General features: G+C 48.6%; 1 protein-coding gene across 1 annotated transcript in view; it reads right to left on the reverse strand.

Annotated features, from left to right (window-relative positions):
• Positions 1-20608, reverse strand: part of LOC138369204 (uncharacterized) — a 184491-nt gene that overhangs the window by 133625 nt on the left and 30258 nt on the right. Inside the window, 1 exon segment of the mRNA XM_069332143.1 lies at positions 17577-17633. Within this exon segment, the coding sequence (XP_069188244.1) occupies positions 17577-17603 (27 nt within the window). The 5' untranslated portion in view covers positions 17604-17633.

A 20608-nucleotide genomic window follows, 5' to 3' on the forward strand; every position in this document is an offset into this window, starting at 1 on the left:
TCACTTCATCTACGAAACTGGGCGTCGCCAACACCCTTTTCATACTCGTAACACCAGCTTATAACATTTGACTTAATTCACAAATCACACTTTCACTATCACTCAAGAATGGGTAGACTTTTGTGAGCGGTGTGTGGCGTGGTTCACGGAGAGACCCCGACAGGCAACTGACTGACATAAGGCCGTGTAGGCTCCAGCAGGGGACACTCGCCCTACTCTTCCAACATCCACCAGGGACTTCCAGGAAGCTGCTCCCTGGACCACGAGGACTCCCAGGACTGGTGCAGTGTAGTCAGGGGTCCGGCGAGGCAGCGAGGCCCACCACACGCCGGTGTGGCCGACGAGGCTGCAGGCAGTAAGAAGAGAGGAAGAGGAGTTAAGGGACACTGGAGCGAGCAGACTGTGGCAGCCGCTGGTCCGTCCTGCCCCCGGCCACTGCACACACCGCCACACTTGGCCGACAATAATATTCGCGCCAGACCCGCCACCGGCCCCGCACCGCTCACACACTTTCCGCCGTTCCGATCCCTATTTTTTTAACAGTTTATAAGTTCCAACGAGATAAAGATGAACACTTTAGTGTGAGGGAAGACCGGGCGCCTGCCCATAACTCTTATGAATTAAACGAAGAAGTAATCATCACCAGTGGTACCACTTGGAGGGCGTCACGACGCTCTTAGGGCGAAAATACTGGCTGGATGAGGGGGAAAATGGCTCCTGGTGCACCGTCCGCCGACTTATGAACTTCTTACAGCGGAAAGTGAAATGCGTGAGTAGCAGCAGCGGTGATGCTGACAAACAGCAGAGGCCAGTCAGCTGCTGCTGCTGCTGCTGATGTTGCTGCTGCTGTTGCTGCTGCTGCTGTTGCTGCTGTTGCTGCTGTTGCTGCTGCTGCTGCTGCTGCTGTTGCTGCTGTTGCTGCTGCTGCTGCTGCTGCTGCTGACGTTGTTAATATTGCTCTTACTTCCCCCCCCCCCTGGCTGTTATTACTGCTGTGAGAGTGACTGCTGTTCCTCTATACTTGTGGTGTTGATGTTCTTTCTTTTTTCACATGTAGAGCTGCAGTTCCCAGTTTGGTTGTACTGACAGTACTCGTCTGCTGCCCTACCTTGGTCGTCTGCTGCCCTACCTTGGTCGTCTGCTGCCCTACCTTGGTCGTCTGCTGCCCTACCTTGGTCGTCTGCTGCCCTACCTTGGTCGTCTGCTGCCCTACCTTGGTCGTCTGCTGCCCTACCTTGGTCGTCTGCTGCCCTACCTTGGTCGTCTGCTGCCCTACCTTGGTCGTCTGCTGCCCTACCTTGGTCGTCTGCTGCCCTACCTTGGTCGTCTGCTGCCCTACCTTGGTCGTCTGCTCACCTACCTTGGTCGTCTGCTCACCTACCTTGGTCGTCTGCTCACCTACCTTGGTCGTCTGCTCACCTACCTTGGTCGTCTGCTGCCCTACCTTGGTCGTCTGCTCACCTACCTTGGTCGTCTGCTGCCCTACCTTGGTCGTCTGCTGCCCTACCTTGGTCGTCTGCTGACATTATCTGTTGAGACAGGTGTGGCCCCAGGCCCCATCACCCACACACACCACCGCCCCATCACCCACACCACCGCCCCATCACCCACACACACCACCGCCCCATCACCCATACACCGCCCCATCACCCACACACACCACCGCCCCATCACCCATACACCGCCCCATGACCCACACACACCACCGCCCCATCACCCATACACCGCCCCATCACCCACACACACCACCGCCCCATCACCCACACACACCACCGCCCCATCACCCACACACACCACCGCCCCATCACCCACACACACCACCGCCCCATCACCCACACACACCACCGCCCCATCACCCACACACACCACCGCCCCATCACCAACACACACCACCGCCCCATCACCCACACACACCACCGCCCCATCACCCACACACACCACCGCCCCATCACCAACACACACCACCGCCCCATCACCCACACACACCACCGCCCCATCACCCACACACACCACCGCCCCATCACCAACACACACCACCGCCCCATCACCCACACACACCACCGCCCCATCACCAACACACACCACCGCCCCATCACCCACACACACCACCGCCCCATCACCCACACACACCACCGCCCCATCACCCACACACACCACCGCCCCATCACCCACACCACCGCCCCATCACCCACACACACCACCGCCCCATCACCCACACACACCACCGCCCCATCACCCACACACACCACCGCCCCATCACCCACACCGCCGCCCCATCACCCACACACACCACCGCCCCATCACCCACACCACCGCCCCATCACCCACACCACCGCCCCATCACCCACACCACCGCCCCATCACCCACCCACACCGCCCCATCACCCACCCACACCACCGCTCACACGATATCCGAACGTGCTGGCGCCTATTTTTCACGTCTTGGATCCTTTATTCTCTCACTCATTAGACAAATACACACACACACACACACACACACACACACACACACACACACACACACACACACACACACACACACACACACTCACACTCACACTCACACTCACACACTCACAGGTAACCACCTGGGGGTTGATAACACGCCAGACCTGTCTCCTGCAGCACATATCAAGAGGATAACATCAGCGGCATATGCCAAGCTGGCCAACATACGAACGGCATTCAGAAACTTGTGTAAAGAATCATTCAGAACTTTTTATACCACATATGTCAGGCCAATCCTGGAGTATGCAGCCCCAGCATGGAGTCCATATCTAGTCAAGGATAAGACTAAACTGGAAAAGGTTCGAAGGTTTGCCACCAGACTAGTACCCGAACTGAGAGGTATGAGCTACGAGGAGAGACTACGGGAATTAAACCTCACTTCGCTGGAAGACAGAAGAATTAGGGGGGACATGATCACCACATTCAAGATTCTGAAGGGAATTGACAGGGTAGATAAAGACAGGCTATTTAACACAAGGGGAACACGCACAAGGGGACACAGATGGAAACTGAGTGCCCAAATGAGCCACAGAGATATCAGAAAGAACTTTTTTAGTGTCAGAGTGGTTGACAAATGGAATGTATTAGGAAGTGATGTGGTGGAGGCTGACTCCATACACAGTTTCAAGTGTAGATATGATGGAGCCCAATAGGCTTAGGAATCTGTACACCAGTTGATTAACAATTGAGAGGCAGACCGAAAATGCATAGGTCAACCCCCGCAAATACAGCTAGGATGAGTCACAGAGATGTTAGGAAGTTTTCTTTTAGCGTGAGAGTAGTGGAAAAATGGAATGCACCTAAGTAGCAGGTTGTGGAAGCAAACTCTATTCATAATTTTAAAACTAGATATGATAGGGAAATGGGACAGGAGTCATTGCTGTAAACAACCGATGGCTAGAAAGGCGAGATCCAAGAGTCCATGCACGGTCCAGCAGGCACAAATAGGTGAGTACAACATTTTGCGATGAGCGTATGCTAGGCTTTCTAACATTAGAGTCGTTTATAAATACATAGATGTCAAATATTAAAGAAAATATTCACGACCTTTGTGAGACCAAAGTTGGAATATAATTGTATGGTGCCCATATCTGAAGAAGTACATCAATAAACTAGAAAAGGTGCAAAAATAAGCAACTAAATGGCTGCAGGAACTGAAAAACATACGAACAAAATAGTAACAGGAATCGACAACATTTACAAAGAATAATTCGTGAAACTTCAAGAACACGAGGACAATATGCCGAATATAAGAAAGTTCACTTTTAGAATTAGAGTGGTTGGAACACGTTAAGTGAGAAGGTGGTGGAGGCCAAAACCGTCAGTAGTTTCAGAGAAACGTATGACAAAAAAATACTGGGAAGACGGGACACCGCGCGCGTAGCTCTCGTCCTGTAACTACACTGTTAGGTAATTACACACACACACACACACACACACACACCCATACACACACACACACACACACACACACACACACACACACACACACACACACACACACACACACACACACACACACACACACACACACCCACACACACACACACACACACACACACACACACACACACACACACACACACACACACACACACCATAATGCTGCTCCTTCACAATAAAATGTTTAACCCCCCCCCCCCATGTCATTGTAAATTGTTTGGATTGTGGTGTAATTTATAAGTGGGGATTGTGTTGCCGGCGGCCGGCCGTGTTGTCCCCAGCGGTAATGTAAGGTCATGTGTCATGTATGGTAACTAACAACTCTCAAACACAATGTTTACAATGTGAGGTGTTGCTGACCTCATTGTTTGTGGGGGGGGGAGGGGGGAAGGTCAAGTGCCCTGTTAGTTCCCAATGATGGACGTTACGTGACCAGGTATATAGTTCAGTACGGGGGGGGGGGGGAGTGGGGCGGGTACAAAGGGTGGCAGTCACCAGTACTCAGGTGAGCCACTCACGTAGTTCTCAAGGCGGACACCAGATAACCCTCTCCGTGGTTCTCGGAAACACTTTCCCTCCACCTCCCTCCTTCGGTGTCAAATTCCTCCAGTTACGTAAATACGGACAATCACTTTGCCAAGGCAAACAGCAACAATCCCTCACACAGACCTATACATGTGTGATGGGGCCAGCACTAAGCACTTGTCACCAGGGAACACAAACATGCCGTGTAGTAACTTTCCCACCCGAGAGACTCCGCCCACAATGATGACGTCGACAGGTTCCTCCGCCCGGATCAGCGACGTCACGAGGCTTCCTGGACGGGTGGCGGCGATTTCAACAGTATGCGAAGTAGTGATCAGGGCCGCACTGTGACGCAACGCTGAGCGCCGTCTCTGGGGTAGTCAGTGCTGACAGACGCCATGTTGACTGCTGCTGGGTGGTGAGGTGCTGGAGTGTATACACCTCTCTTGTGAGCTCTAGTGTATTGGTGTGCTGTTCCCCCCCCCCTCCCTCCTCTCCCTCCTCTCTCTCTCTCTCTCTCTCTCTCTCTCTCTCTCTCTCTCTCTCTCTCTCTCTCTCTCTCTCTCTCTCTCTCTCTCTCTCTCTCTCTCTCTCTCTCTCTCCCCTCTCTCCCTCCTTCCCTCTCTCTCTCTCCCTCTCTCCCTCCTTCCCTCTCTCTCTCTCTCTCTCTCTCTCTCTCTCTCTCTCTCTCTCTCTCTCTCTCTCTCTCTCTCTCTCTCTCTCTCTCTCTCTCTCTCTCTCGCCCTTCCTTTCTGCCTAAGAGCACACGTCGTGTGGTCCTGAGCCACTGTGCCTCACCTGCACAGCATGCAGGTCACCAGGGTCATCCAGGACTCTGTGTCAGGAAGCTTCAACACCCGCCTGACACAACCCTCTTGACACAGCTGACATTAGCAAATCGTCTTGACACGGTCAAGTGTGGGGTGATGGACTCGGTCAAGGAACAGTGAAGGAGGGAAGGACTCGGTCAAGGAACAACGAGAGAGAAAACAAATAATCCTGGATTTAATTTGTAATATTTTTTTCTTGCCGGCATTAGAGACCAGTTACCGTGGAGATCCATTCCCTGCCAACCTCTCATCTTGGTAACAAAGACCATATGATCGGGACTCCACTTGTGGTCCTAATTAACCCAGTGCTTGCCAAATGTACCCCGCCAGGTCCCACGTGGTCCATCAACACCACCAGTGATGTCATTTCATAGACTGCTATCCCAAACATCCCAACTATCAAAATGCTTTTTAGTTGTTCATTGACTCCCTCAGTTGTCCTATAATCGTTGCTCGCTTCGCTCATCTTGAAGAGCAGCTAAAGACTTTTCCATCACGACCAAGTAGCTTTCTTCACCGTGAACTTTGGCTTCTGGTCACCACCTTCCAGGTACTGATTCTATTCGAATCGGTGACCAAAGGTTTTGGTAAGGGTGGGGGGGGGGTAAGGGGTAAGGATCAGAAATCAGGAAATAGGATGAGGATGAAGTGAAAAGTGTAGTGGCCTGTCCGCTTTGGTTTGGTAATATTTGTGTAACTGTAGAGTAAATGTTGTGTGGTGTTGATGTCTTGGTACAGCAGCTGGCCTGGCTGGTGGCGGTCAGCTGTGGTGGCCAGCTGTGGTGGCCAGCTGTGGTGGTCAGCTGTGGTGGCCAGCTGTGGTGGCCAGCTGTGGTGGCCAGCTGTGGTGGCCAGCTGTGGTGGCCAGCTGTGGTGGCCAGCTGTGGTGGTCAGCTGTGGTGGCCAGCTGTGGTGGCCAGCTGTGGTGGTCAGCTGTGGTGGTCAGCTGTAGATGGACTGAACTTGGTGCTGATGGAATAAAACTTCATCAAGGAATCTGCCAAGCATCAAACTTTCTGTACGCCCCTTAACATGGTTCTGTATAATGTTATGCACGTGTTCTCTGAAGTAGTTACACCAAGAGAAAACATGGTTCCGGGAGGATCCAGTCACCAGGGTCTTGGAGGAGCCGGGGCTCGGGAGGTCTGCGCTCTGAAGGTACCTGATGACTTTCTGTTGAACGATGATTCGACGAGTTCGATGTCGAGGTTCCTGAATTTCGTAGTCACAAGTTGTCGGAAAATCCGACAGCATTTAATATATCATACAGATAATAGCTGTGTTGTATAAACAAGTTACCTATAGAAAACGTAACTTGTAGTGGAATTACCGTCTAAAGAAAACGGGATATCATCACCACATACTATTATAATTCACCAGCTATTCTGCTGGGAATTGTTCTTAAATACATTAGTCTTTGGACTTTACCATCATAAAAACATCTTATATAAATTAACTTAATTATCAATATTAAAGTAGAGTAAATGTGACCCTTCTATCACTTTCTGAAATCTGGACAAAGTAGGCCAGGAGGGAGGAAGGAGGGAGCCATTGTTGTGTCACCTCCGAGACGTGTGGAGCAAATTCGGCTCCTATCATTCTGGACAATGTCGGCCAGTAACGTCAATAGTATGGAGTGTTAAACAGCCATTGTATATTGAGACCAGAGGCTCACACGGGAGCAAATACGGCTCCTGTTAATTTTACTTGGACGTAGTGTTATGGAAACCAAAGGTACCATCTCCAACACGATGTCTACAATTCAAGTTAAGTCTATCCGAAACCCGTTTATCATTCATTTATGGCCATTAATGTCAGGATATAGGGTGACCCGGTTAGATCACGTGGAAGCCTCAAACTAAAGGTAATTAAGCCAGGTCTTCAATATTCCATGTACAGTTTCTCTGAAATACTTGTCATATATAGGATTCTGGCTTCACAGCTAGCGCACTTTTGACAGGTCAAGACGAGGAAGGAAGATTTGTGCACCAGTTACTGGGTGATATGGAAGCTACCTCAAAGAGGATAATTTGGTGTCTACACCCTAGTTATACCTGGTGGACTAACCTGCTGTACTATAAGATAAGGAACCTCATCAATGTATGTAGCTATTACTGTAGTTTGATTGGCTGCATATATATTAATTTAATAAACCCACCCTAATGTGTAGAGGATCGATTTGTGAGATTGAGATTATTGCAGAAATACAGTCCACTTATCATTATACAAATTGCTATCGAAGTATATAAATTAACGTAAATATAAATTCATATAAATTAAATAAATATAAATCTCACAGGTCGGTTCCCACACAAGTTGTGTTTGTGATAGTTAAGGGTTCTTCTTGGTCTAGGGCATAGTTGTTGCTGTTGTTGTTTTAGATTCAGCTATTCAGAACAAGAAGTTCCAGTAGCACGGGCTATGGTGAGCCCGTAATGGGACATAGAGATGTTTCAGTATACATATAGTCGTCTCCTGGAGAGGTGGCCAAGACGGATATTCGTGGGCGTTATCCTGGGAGACCTGTGTAGATGGTCAGCTCTCTCTCTCTCTCTCTCTCTCTCTCTCTCTCTCTCTCTCTCTCTCTCTCTCTCTCTCTCTCTCTCTCTCTCTCTCTCTCTCTCTCTCTCTCTCCTTCTTTATGATGGTTGTGGTCGTCAAGTTGAAGGGTGTGTGGGTACACGTCCATAACCGTCAAGAGCAACCTCCAACACCACCAGAACTACCAACAAGAGATGAGAGAGCAAGAACAGCATCAGTAGATCATCGACAAGAGCAGGCTGGGAGGGAGGGGGAGGCAGGCGGGCATGGCGACCTACCCTGAGGCTTCACACCCCGCCGGGGAACTCCTGGTCCACGGCTCCACCAACCTGGTAAGCCTCGTGCACCAGGCATTACGTCACCTACACCCGTCACCTACACCCGTCACCTACACCCGTCACCTACACCAGTCACCTACACCAGTCACCTACACCCGTCACCTACACCCGTCACCTACACCCGTCACCTACACCCTACACCCGTCACCTACACCCTAGACCTCCTGCTGTAGACACACCTCTACAACACCTCACCACAGTCACCAAAGCACGCTGACGTCTTTATAAACATTAAACACTAACGATCCACATTCGTGAAATATTCACAAGAACGCATGCTAATTAGATCATTTTATGAGATGTATTATCTCATGATCAATCATCATGGCCAAACATCGGTGCTTCCAAAGTAAACATGGAAAGCGACTAACAAACACACTAAATATTCTGCATTAATCTTGTTCGTCACCGTTCTAATCATTGTACATCGGCCAGCACGTTAGTGCATCTAAGCGGTGAACATCATGCAGCAGGCAGCCAGGTGGGCAGGAGTGTAAACATGGAAGATTACCTATTGCACTTTGACTCGCCGCACGCCGCCCTCCACCCTCACCGCTGCTATGCTTGCCGTAAATCAGTCACCGCATTGCCAAACAAAGCACACAACCCAAGCACAAGGCAAAACCATGGCATACGATGACACTGCACCATGAGAGGTAACCATCCACCAGAACCATGCTCCCATCACTTACATATACCGTACATCAGGTGTACAAATACTGTACACAGGAACACCACACACACACCTGCACTGAACCAAACTGTCGTATATGAGTGAGGGTCGTAGACTTGACTGCGCACTCCAACACTGCGAACCATGGTACCAAACTACACGATGTGACCATGATAAACAGCAACACTAGACAACACACACAGAGGAGGAGCCTATAACTCTCCCCCATAATACTTCAAAACCAGTACAATGATCCTATATTTACAGTATATCTCTATAGTAAACCCAAAACAATAGAGAATCACGAGCGCCACAGTGGTGGAACGTTGCAACATGAGTGAACATTGAGAGAGGGAAGAGAGCTTGGGAGACGTGTGTGAGGAGCGGCTCTCACTACCACCATGGGCGCACCAGCAACAGTATTATCCCTTCACAATTCAGCTCTTAAACAAGGATCCCCTTACGACGGTAACAAACACTGGCCAACATGCTCCATTAATTACTCAACTACCGAGAAAATACTCAATTCTGGGAAGTAAATGGATAAATGTGGGAAGATGGGCGAGGAGCTGTCAGGGGCGGGCGGGCTCACAGCCGCCACACACCCGAACTGTCAACATGGCGCCACAACCTCTCAGTCCAGGCAATGACAAGCATTTTAGCTAACTTTATCACACACACACATACACACACACACACACACACACACACACACACACACACACACACACACACACACACACACACATACATACATATTATATATATATATATATATATATATATATATATATATATATATATATATATATATATATATATATATATATATATATATATATATATATATAGAGAGAGAGAGAGAGAGAGAGAGAGAGTACACATTTTATAAATGAAGATTCAGTAATATTTCTTTCAGTAACTAATTTACACTCCACAATTTTGCACCAACTATTCCAGTGAATTGAATTATTACAGTCTCTTTAATGAACAAACAATGACTTGCACTTCAGAGAACCGGACACAATACGAATTTCAGAGAATAACAGAGTACATAGAGGTGTCTGGAGACGAAGTGGGGAAAAAATAGTCAAGGAGTAAAGTAGTGGAACAAAGCAGTTGGCCCAGATGGAGTTTCACCTCGGGTTCTGAGAGAATGTGCACCTCAGCTCGCTATTTCACTTCAAATGATTTTTTTCAGGCATCTCTGTGTACAGCAGACTTGGCAGGTATGTCAAACATTAATAATATATTTCAAGCTAAAACAAATGGTAGCAGCAGGAAGCAGAATTATGTGAACATGTCTGTTGTTGATGCGCAGCTTCTGGACACAATAACAAACTTACACTATTGTTATGTCCTTCAAGATGACCCGACAGTCAAGGTAGGGAGGAGATAAGGACCTGACGGTCAAGGTAGACCAGAGATAAGGACCTGACAGTCCAGGTAGGGAGGAGATAAGGACCTGACGGTCAAGGTAGGGAGGTGATAAGGACCTGACAGTCAAGGTAGGGAGGAGATAAGGACCTGACGGTCAAGGTAGGGAGGTGATAAGGACCTGACAGTCAAGGTAGGGAGGTGATAAGGACCTGACGGTCAAGGTAGGGAGGAGATAAGGACCTGGCATATGCAGGCGATGAGTCACAATAACGTGGCTGAAGTATGTTGACCAGACCTGACAGTCCAGGTAGGGAGGAGATAAGGACCTGACAGTCAAGGTAGGGAGGTGATAAGGACCTGACAGTCAAGGTAGAGCGGAGATAAAGAACTGACAGTCCAGGTAGAGCGGAGATAAGGACCTGACAGTCCAGGGAGGGAGGAGATAAGGACCTGACAGTCAAGGTAGAGCGGAGATAAAGACCTGACAGTCCAGGGAGGGAGGAGATAAGGACCTGACAGTCCAGGCAGAGCGAAGATAAGGACCTGACAGTCCAGGTAGAGCGGAGATAAGGAGCTGACAGTCCAGGGAGGGAGGAGATAAGGACCCGACAATAAGAGGTAGGGCGCTGGTAATGGACCGGTCCACAGCTGCGGTCACACGCGGCCTTGCGGTAAGGGGAGTCCCCCACCACCAGCATCCCTCGTCCACTACCACCATCAATTCCACCTCTCCCCACATCACCACCTCTCACCACCAGCACCACCACCACCACTCTCACCACCACCACACAGGACAATAGAGGTTAGGCCTCACTTCTCCAGCCACTGTTAGCTAAGCTGACTGGCAATATGAATACTAAGAGCCACGTATAGCCACGTATGGAGGAAAGGAATAGTGAGAGTGCATGTGATCAGGCAGAGAGGACAAGGAGGTGTGTGAGGACCTCGTCAGAGGTTACACAGGTGGCAGCAGCACCACTGGATGACACGAGTCACAGTAGACGAGGTAACAAACTCCTGCACAATCTGAAGGCACTCTGAAGGTAGTGAAGGCACAGCATGAAGGTATAGTGGTAGTAGTGGTAGGTGGTGGTACTAGTAGTAGGTGGTGGTAGTGGTTGGTGGTTGTAGTGTTAGGTGTCGATGGCGACGCGGCGTCTACTGACTGACTCCAGGAATCTGGACCCGGAGGCGATACCATCCCCAGGTCAGGAGCGGACAAGGGTGGAGGAGCCACCAAGACGCCCCGCTACTGAAATTGAGAACAGCGAGTGAGCGCGGGCTGTGCCGCTGGATGGCGCTCTAATAGGTCACCAGCAGACTGCGCCAGAGTGACAAGTGCGCAGCTACTGGCGCAGTCAGCACATGCCACACCAAACTGGTTTATCAACATCCGGAGAGACTGTTTTTAACCCCCCACCCGCTTACTCTTGGACTTTCGCGAGTATTACCTAATGGAGCCCACGCCGGGTGATTGGTGGTGTGATACGCCTTGGGTAACCCTGGCGTAGCCCTGTACCCAGGGCAGCTATGGCGTAGCCCTGTACGCTGGGCAGCTATGGCGTAGCCCTGTACGCTGGACAGCCCTTGGTAGAGGTCACAGAGTCAAGTAAACAAAAGTGCCGAAAAAATAATAGAAAGTACACTTATGTAGAGTGGTAGACGGTTGGAACAAGTTAGGGGAGAAGGTGGTGGTGGAGGCCAAAACCGTCAGTAGTTTTAAAGCGACATATTTATTTATTTATGTATTCATTTACATACAAGAAGGTACATCGGGAGTTAGGAGAGTACACAGCTATGAAGATTTTACATTCTAGTAAAGCCACTAGCACGCATTGCGTTTCGGGCAGTGTTATTAGTCATATGACAAAGAGTACTGGGAAGACGGGACACCACGAGCGTGGCTCTCATCCTGTAAGTACACTTAGGTAATTATACACACACGAATGTATGTCATTATATATATATATATATATATATATATATATATATATATATATATATATATATATGTCGTACCTAGTAGCCAGAACGCACTTCTCAGCCTACTATGCAAGGCCCAATTTGCCTAATAAGCCAAGTTTTCATGAATTAATATTTTTTCGACTACTTAACCTACCTAACCTAACCTAACTTTTTTGACTACCTAACCTAACCTAACCTATAAAGATAGGTTAGGTTAGGTTAGGTAGGGTTGGTTAGGTTTGGTCATATATCTATGTTAATTTTAACTACAATAAAAAAATATTGACGTCATACATAATGAAATGGTTAGCTTTATCATTTCATAAGAAAAAAATTAGAGAAAATATATTAATTCAGGAAAACTTGGCTTATTAGGCAAATCGAGCCTTGCATAGTAGGCCGAGAAGTGCATTCTGGCTACTAGGTACGACATATATATATATATATATATATATATATATATATATATATATATATATATATATATATATATATATATATATATATATAATTAGAAGGCGAGATGGGGTTTCAATATAATTAAACACGAATTATACCGAAACCCCACATTTCGCTCCTAATTATATATAACTACGGGAACCACTCTACATGCCGCATTTCTACAAACAAACTACACCAACAAATGAAATAAATTTATAAATTATACAACTAACTATCTACCCTATAAATTTGATTTGGTGTTGGACTTGAGGCTTTTCAACCTATGAAGGGTTATTAAGGATACTTTAATAGCTTACTGACTCACCAGAGAGTATACTTAAGTCCTGTATAATATTCAGAATTAAGGCAAATTCTCCGTGTATTCACCGAGAATTAGAATACACCTCTCTTTGTACACATCCCAGATGTTAACACACACACATGTCCGTAAATGGCATAGCAAATAAAGCAAAGGCTCAACCCAAATTACTACACAGAAGGAAAACAACAGTGAAGGAGCTGGTATTGAAACTGAAGATGGGGGCAGACAGGTTCACTACAATTGACAAAGAAGTGTGTGAGGAACTCGATAAGAGATTCCAAGAGGTCTTCACAGTAGAGCAAGAAGTTCCTGAACTAAGAGGGGGAATGTCTAACCAGGCACTACTGGAAGAACGTGAGATTACCAATGGAGAGGTAAAGAAGCATTTGCCTGAATTGGATGTGGCAAAGGCTGTTGGCCCAGACGGAATCTCACCATGGATGCTAAATGAGGGAGCAGTGGCACTATGATTACCACTCTTAATGGTGTACAACAGGTCACTGGTAACAAGAGAACTGCCAAAAAATTTGGAAGAATGTAGTCCCAATATACAAGAAGGGAGACAAACAGGAGGCACTGAACTACAGGCCAGTGTCCCTAACTTGCATACTATACAAGGAGATGCGAAGATTGTGAGGAAAAAACTGGTAGAACATCTGGAGAGACAGAATTTTCTAACACAGCACGGATTCAGGAATGGTTAATATGGCCTCACAGTTTTAATTGAATTCTATGACCAGGGGACAAAAATCAGACAAGAAAGAGAAGGGTGGGTAGAATGCATATTTTGAATTAGCAGAAAGCCTTTGACACAGTACCCCCATACGAGACTAGCGCATTAGTTGGAGATGCAGGCAGGAATAACAGGGAAGGTACTCCACTGGATAAGGAAGTAGCTAAGCAACAACAAAGTCATTGTGAGGAGTTATTTGGTCAGGGGTTAGTAACAATAGTTAGTAGTTAGTAACAGTTGATTGATTGACAGTTGAGAGGCGGGCCGAAAGAGCAGAGCTCAACCCACGCAAGCACAACTAGGTGAATACAAGCTAATTTAGGCGAGTATAATATGCTAATATACACATGCACACACCGACGCATATTGCTTCAGTCAAGTATTAAACAAATATCGTACTTACATAATGTCATGTGATTCAGGTTTTAGGTTATAAAGCTAACATATGTACGAGTTACCTATTCATTGTGGAAAAAGAGGTAAACAAAATTAGAACTAAATGTAACAATATAAAATAGTTTACGCTAAAGAAATCTGAGAAAACGAAAAATATATTTACATTATAGAAAACGTAAAATCATGTTCTAAATGGCTAACTACTGTAAAGAAAATAGTGACACTCCTTTGGTACCAATATAATAATAATTCAATAGTCGCCTAGTTGAGCTTTGGCTCTTTGGTCCCGCCTTTCAACTGTCAATCAACTGGCGTACAGGTTCCTGAGCCTATCAAACCTCCATCAAATCTACATTTGAAACTGTGTATGGAGTCAGTCTCCACCACATTGTGTCGGGGGACAGGGAGCCAGGGTATAGTCATACATGTTTGGCTTTTATCGAGCCCCCCTCCCTCCCCCCCCAGGCGGAATTACTGACCCCGCCCAGGATGCCACCCCACAACAAGGTGACTAACGGCCGAGCACCTACTCAAGAGCAGCCCACCTAACCTATGGAGGCCGACGCAGAGCGGTCGTCAATATTGCGGTGCATTCATATTTACAAATCCTTCTAATTTTTAACTGATTCATCCATTCCGTTAAAAATATGACGTATTAAGCGAGAGAACGGGTTGATAAATGAGTAGGATCTACGGACTGCAAACCGTCTGAACCGCCTACATTTTGGTTGAGTTTATTATAACCAAATTATTTTGAATTTATTTATCTTGGAGAAAAAGGCAGGTTAAACCTTAAAGTTTTGTAAATATTATTTGTTCGTCTCACGCCCACGGGTGCAGCTGGAAGTGTTGTCCCTGACAATAGGCGATGGCTTATATTTTGAGTGGGAGTCCGTATAAACAACTGGGCCTCTACCCTTCAGACCCAACTATTTGCCTTGCTCCTTGCACTGAAATGTGTACAAGTCTCCAAACTTGATACATTAATTGTAAGTGACTCCTTATCATCCTTAAATGCTCTCAACTCTTTAAGACATAACTGTAACATACTCGTGTCTAAAGATAGACACAAATACAACAAAATTATTAATGATGGTAACAGTCCATTTCATGTTGTCTCCATCTCATGTTGGCCTCCGAATGCATGATAGAGCTGATGAGTTAGCTAAAGAATCTGCCTTTAAAGGAGCCGTTGAGTGTAACCTTAGATTGTCTATGAGCAATCTGAGAGCAGCAGTACACCGAGAACTTCAACAAGATCTTGTAGATCTAAGGCAAAGTGAAATCGACACCAGTAATTCCATCTATCATCATACTATCATGCAAGAGGAGCCACACATCTATGGATCACCCAATAAAATCAGCAGACTTCTAGATGTTACTACTGCTCGGCTTAGAGAAATACAGCCTGTTATGCGCAATGCAACATTGCTAAACATTAGCCAGTGTACTCTCTTGTAACTATTTAATAAATTATACTTTTTTTACCGAATAACAAAAAAGGTGGCAACTTGTACTTTTATCCCGCATGATTTTGCATGTTCCACGGGACTGTGGACACGGGTGGACCAACCCCAGGTGTTCCGCGGAACTTTGGATACGGGTGGACCAACCCCAGGTGTTCCGCGGAACTGTGGACACGGGTGGACCAACCCCAGGTGTTCCGCGGGACTGTGGATACGGGTGGACCAACCCCAGGTGTTCCGCGGAACTGTGGACACGGGTGGACCAACCCCAGGTGTTCCGCGGGACTGTGGACACGGGTGGACCAACCCCAGGTGTTCCGCGGAACTGTGGACACGGGTGGACCAACCCCAGGTGTTCCGCGGGACTGTGGACACGGGTGGACCAACCCCAGGTGTTCCACGGAACTGTGGACACGGGTGGACCAACCCCGGGTGTTCCGCGGGACTGTGGACACGGGTGGACCAACCCCAGGTGTTCCGCGGAACTGTGGACACGGGTGGACCAACCCCAGGTGTTCCACGGAACTGTGGACACGGGTGGACCAGCCCCAGGTGTTCCGCGGAACTGTGGACACGGGTGGACCAACCCCAGGTGTTCCACGGAACTGTGGACACGGGTGGACCAACCCCAGGTGTTCCACGGAACTGTGGACACGGGTGGACCAACCCCAGGTGTTCCACGGGACTGTGGACACGGGTGGACCAACCCCAGGTGTTCCGCGGAACTGTGGACACGGGTGGACCAACCCCAGGTGTTCCGCGGAACTGTGGACACGGGTGGACCAACCCCAGGTGTTCCACGGAACTGTGGACACGGGTGGACCAACCCCAGGTGTTCCGCGGAACTGTGGACACGGGTGGACCAACCCCAGGTGTTCCGCGGAACTGTGGACACGGGTGGACCAACCCCAGGTGTTCCGCGGAACTGTGGACACGGGTGGACCAACCCCAGGTGTTCCGCGGAACTGTGGACACGGGTGGACCAACCCCGGGTGTTCCACGGGACCCACTGGTCTAGTTTTTTTCAAAATAAAAGGTCAAGAAGTGGCAATATAAAATGCAACTCATATCCTCTATATATCCTGCTGCTCCTCCCGTATGAGTCGACCAGAACTGTCTCAATCACCCAAATGTTCAAGCCAAGTTTTCATTTACAGAGTAAAAATGTATTATGATTAAGGCTGTCAAGCTGTCATAGTCGCCTCATCTGTGGTTGTTGATCATATTTACGGTTTATTATTATGGTGTAAAGGTCACAGTGACATCCAGGGAGATGTCACAGTGACATCCAGTTAGATGTCACAATGAGTCCCTCTGTGAGTCCAATGTGAGTCACAATGACATCCAGGGAGCTGCTCACACTGCTCGCAGCTCTAAGGTAATGTGGAGGCGCACCTCGCTCCTCTACAACACCCGCGGTGCTTACACTGTGCTGCCTGCAGTGCCGCTCATTACTCTCACTACTGCAGTGACACCAATCACCGGCTGCCACTAAACCTGCGAGAAGTACAGTATACACATAGGAGACACGGGGCCAGGGTACTCACCGTGGGGGGGGGGGGGTACACACACATGACACGGGGCCAGGGTACTCACCGTGGGGGGGGGAGGGTACACACACATGACACAACAGGCCAGGGTACTCACCGTGGGGGGGGGGAGGGGGAGGGTACACACACATGACACAACAGGCCAGGGTACTCACCGTGGGGGGGGGGAGGGTACACACACATGACACAACAGGCCAGGGTACTCACCGTGAGGGGGGGGGGAGGGTACACACACATGACACAACAGGCCAGGGTACTCACCGTGGGGGGGGGGGAGGGTACACACACATGACACAACAGGCCAGGGTACTCACCGTGAGGGGGAGGATGGGTACACACACATGACACAACAGGCCTGGGTACTCACCGTGGGGGGGGGAGGGTACACACACATGACACGGGGCCAGGGTACTCACCGTGGGGGGGGGGGTACACACACATGACACAACAGGCCAGGGTACTCACCGTGGGGGAGGAGATGTGACAGCTCATGACGGCTCCCTCGCTCAAGACATCGGGAACCTGTCAACATGAACAAGACCGGGTTACTCCACCACGTCCTCACTCCTATACACACATCTAAATACTCAATACCGCATGAATAACAATATGCCCAATAATGCTAACAATGTCAATTCACAAAAACAAAACGTCGATAAGGTTACAATGGGTGTCACAGCTGTAACTGCAGGCCAGAGGGTGCCACAGCTGTAACAGCAGGCCAGAGGGTGCCACAGCTGTAACAGCAGGCCAGAGGGTGCCACAGCTGTAACAGCAGGCCAGAGGGTGCCACAGCTGTAACTGCAGGCCAGAGGGTGCCACAGCTGTAACAGCAGGCCAGAGGGTGCCACAGCTGTAACAGCAGGCCAGAGGGTGTCACAGCTGTAACAGCAGGCCAGAGGGTGCCACAGCTGTAACAGCAGGCCAGAGGGTGCCACAGCTGTAACAGCAGGCCAGAGGGTGCCACAGCTGTAACTGCAGGCCAGAGGGTGCCACAGCTGTAACAGCAGGCCAGAGGGTGCCACAGCTGTAACTGCAGGCCAGAGGGTGCCACAGCTGTAACTGCAGGCCAGAGGGTGTCACAGCTGTAACTGCAGGCCAGAGGGTGCCACAGCTGTAACAGCAGGCCAGAGGGTGCCACAGCTGTAACAGCAGGCCAGAGGGTGCCACAGCTGTAACTGCAGGCCAGAGGGTGCCACAGCTGTAACAGCAGGCCAGAGGGTGCCACAGCTGTAACAGCAGGCCAGAGGGTGCCACAGCTGTAACAGCAGGCCAGAGGGTGCCACAGCTGTACTCCTGGTCAACCCACACAACTGTAACACAGCAGTGTACCTCGCGAATAAAGACTCTGAACCAGTGTGGAGTGTTCGGGAGGGAAGAACCTTGGCACCAACTGCACGTATCATATAGAAGACCAAGTTTACACAACACAGGTTTACTGGTACACTGTTGCCGCGTTACGGGGTACACACAGCCGTAATATTGTCACAGTGGTTTACCCTCTGGCCAGCTCCTACACCTTGGCAGGTCAACCTCTCACGACCGGCGCACATATAGCCGTTGGGGGAAGCGAATTGTTTCTGGCGCTATTTGATTGATATTAATTTGTGGCGGTGAACCACACACGGGACACATACACGAGAGCCGTATACATCTTCTCCGTGTGATTATAATGAGTTTACTCCTCGACAATGCTCACGACTAAAGTATATTTGTTAGCTATTTAGTAAACTATTATGAAGACCTTAATATCCCTCTTGTGGTTGATAGCCTTCAGCCGAATACCAAACCAACAAAATTGTCTACTGTAGGCAGTGCGTGCACGTGATTGTAAGCGCAGTGCGTGCACGTGATTGTAAGCGCAGTGCGTGCACGTGATTGTAAGCGCAGTGCGTGCACGTGATTGTAAGCGCAGTGCTTGCACGTGATTGTAAGCGCAGTGCGTGCACGTGATTGTAAGCGCAGTGCGTGCACGTGATTGTAAGCGCAGTGCGTGCACGTGATTGTAAGCGCAGCAGTGCATAATGATTTACGAGGAAAGTCAATTAGAATTAAACCTCAAGTTACTCGAAACCAGAATTAGGGGAGACATGATTACCACCTAGTAAATTCCAAGAGGAACTGACTGGGTAGATAAAGAGTATTTAGCACATGCAGTACTCGCTCAAGGGGACACTGACAGTGATGTGGTTGTGGCTATGAGGCTATGATGAAATGTACACATGACAAGAGCCCAATAGGCACAGGAACCTGTACACCAGTTGATTGACGCGGGACCAAAGATCCTAAGCTGAAACTCATACACCTGACTGCACGTAAGCCTATCTGTAAGAGTGCCAATTTTGGAGGAAATTGGTTGATGTCAACCTCAGCCACAGATGGCAGAACCTTAGACTTTATTTTTTACTTATTTATTTTCACCTCCGTGCGAGCGCACACACACGCGCGCGCGCGCGCACTCTCACACACACACACACACACACACACACACACACACACACACACACACACACACACACACACACACACACACACACACACACACACACTTGCCCTGGTGGCTGAGTGGGCAGCAAGCTGGATACATAGTCCTGTGGTCCGGGGTTCTATTCCCGGCGCCGGTGGAAACAAATGGGCAGAGTTTCTTTCACCCAGATGCCACTGTTACCTAGAAGTAAATAGGTACCTGGGAGTTAGAAAGCTGTTACGGGTTGCTTCCTGTGTGTGTGTGTGTGTGTGTGTGTGTGTGTGTGTGTGTGTGTGTGTGTGTGTGTGTGTGTGTGTGTGTGTGTGTGTGTGTGTGTGTGTGTGTGTGAGGAAAACATAAAGTTAGTAGTTAGTAACAATTGTTTGATTGACAGTTGGGAGGCGGGCCGAAAGAGCAGAGCTCAACCCCCGCAAGCACAGCTGAACACAAGGTACCATCTGGGAGGTGAAATCCTGCAAAAGTCAAATAGAAAGAACGATCTGGTGGTTGATATCACATGGAACCTGTCCCCAGAAGCTCACATCAAAAGGATATCATCAGCTGCATATGCCAGATCGGCCAACATAAGAACTGCCTTTAGAAACTTGTATAAGGAATCGTTCTGGACCTTGTATATCACTTATGTCAGACCAATCCTGGAGTATGCAGCTCCAACCTGGAGTCCATATCTAGTTAAACACAAGACAAAGTTAGAAAAGGTTCAGAGGTACGCCACCAGACTAGTCCCAGAACTGAGAGGTATGAGCTACGAGGAAAGGCTAAGGGAGCTAAACCTAAAAACTTTCGTACCTGGAAGACAGAAGAGTAAGGGGAGACATGATAACCTCCACCATAATTCTGAGGGAAATTGACAGAGTGGATAAAGACAAACTATTTAGCACGGGTTGTGGAACACGAACAAGGGGACACAGGTGGAAATTTAGCACTTTAATGAGCCACAGAGACATTAGAAAGAATTTCTTCAGTGTCAGAGTAGTTAACAAATGGAATGCATTAGGCAGTGATGTGG

The sequence above is a fragment of the Procambarus clarkii genome, chromosome 27 (assembly GCF_040958095.1).
Source record: "Procambarus clarkii isolate CNS0578487 chromosome 27, FALCON_Pclarkii_2.0, whole genome shotgun sequence".
Lineage (NCBI taxonomy): Eukaryota > Metazoa > Arthropoda > Malacostraca > Decapoda > Cambaridae > Procambarus > Procambarus clarkii.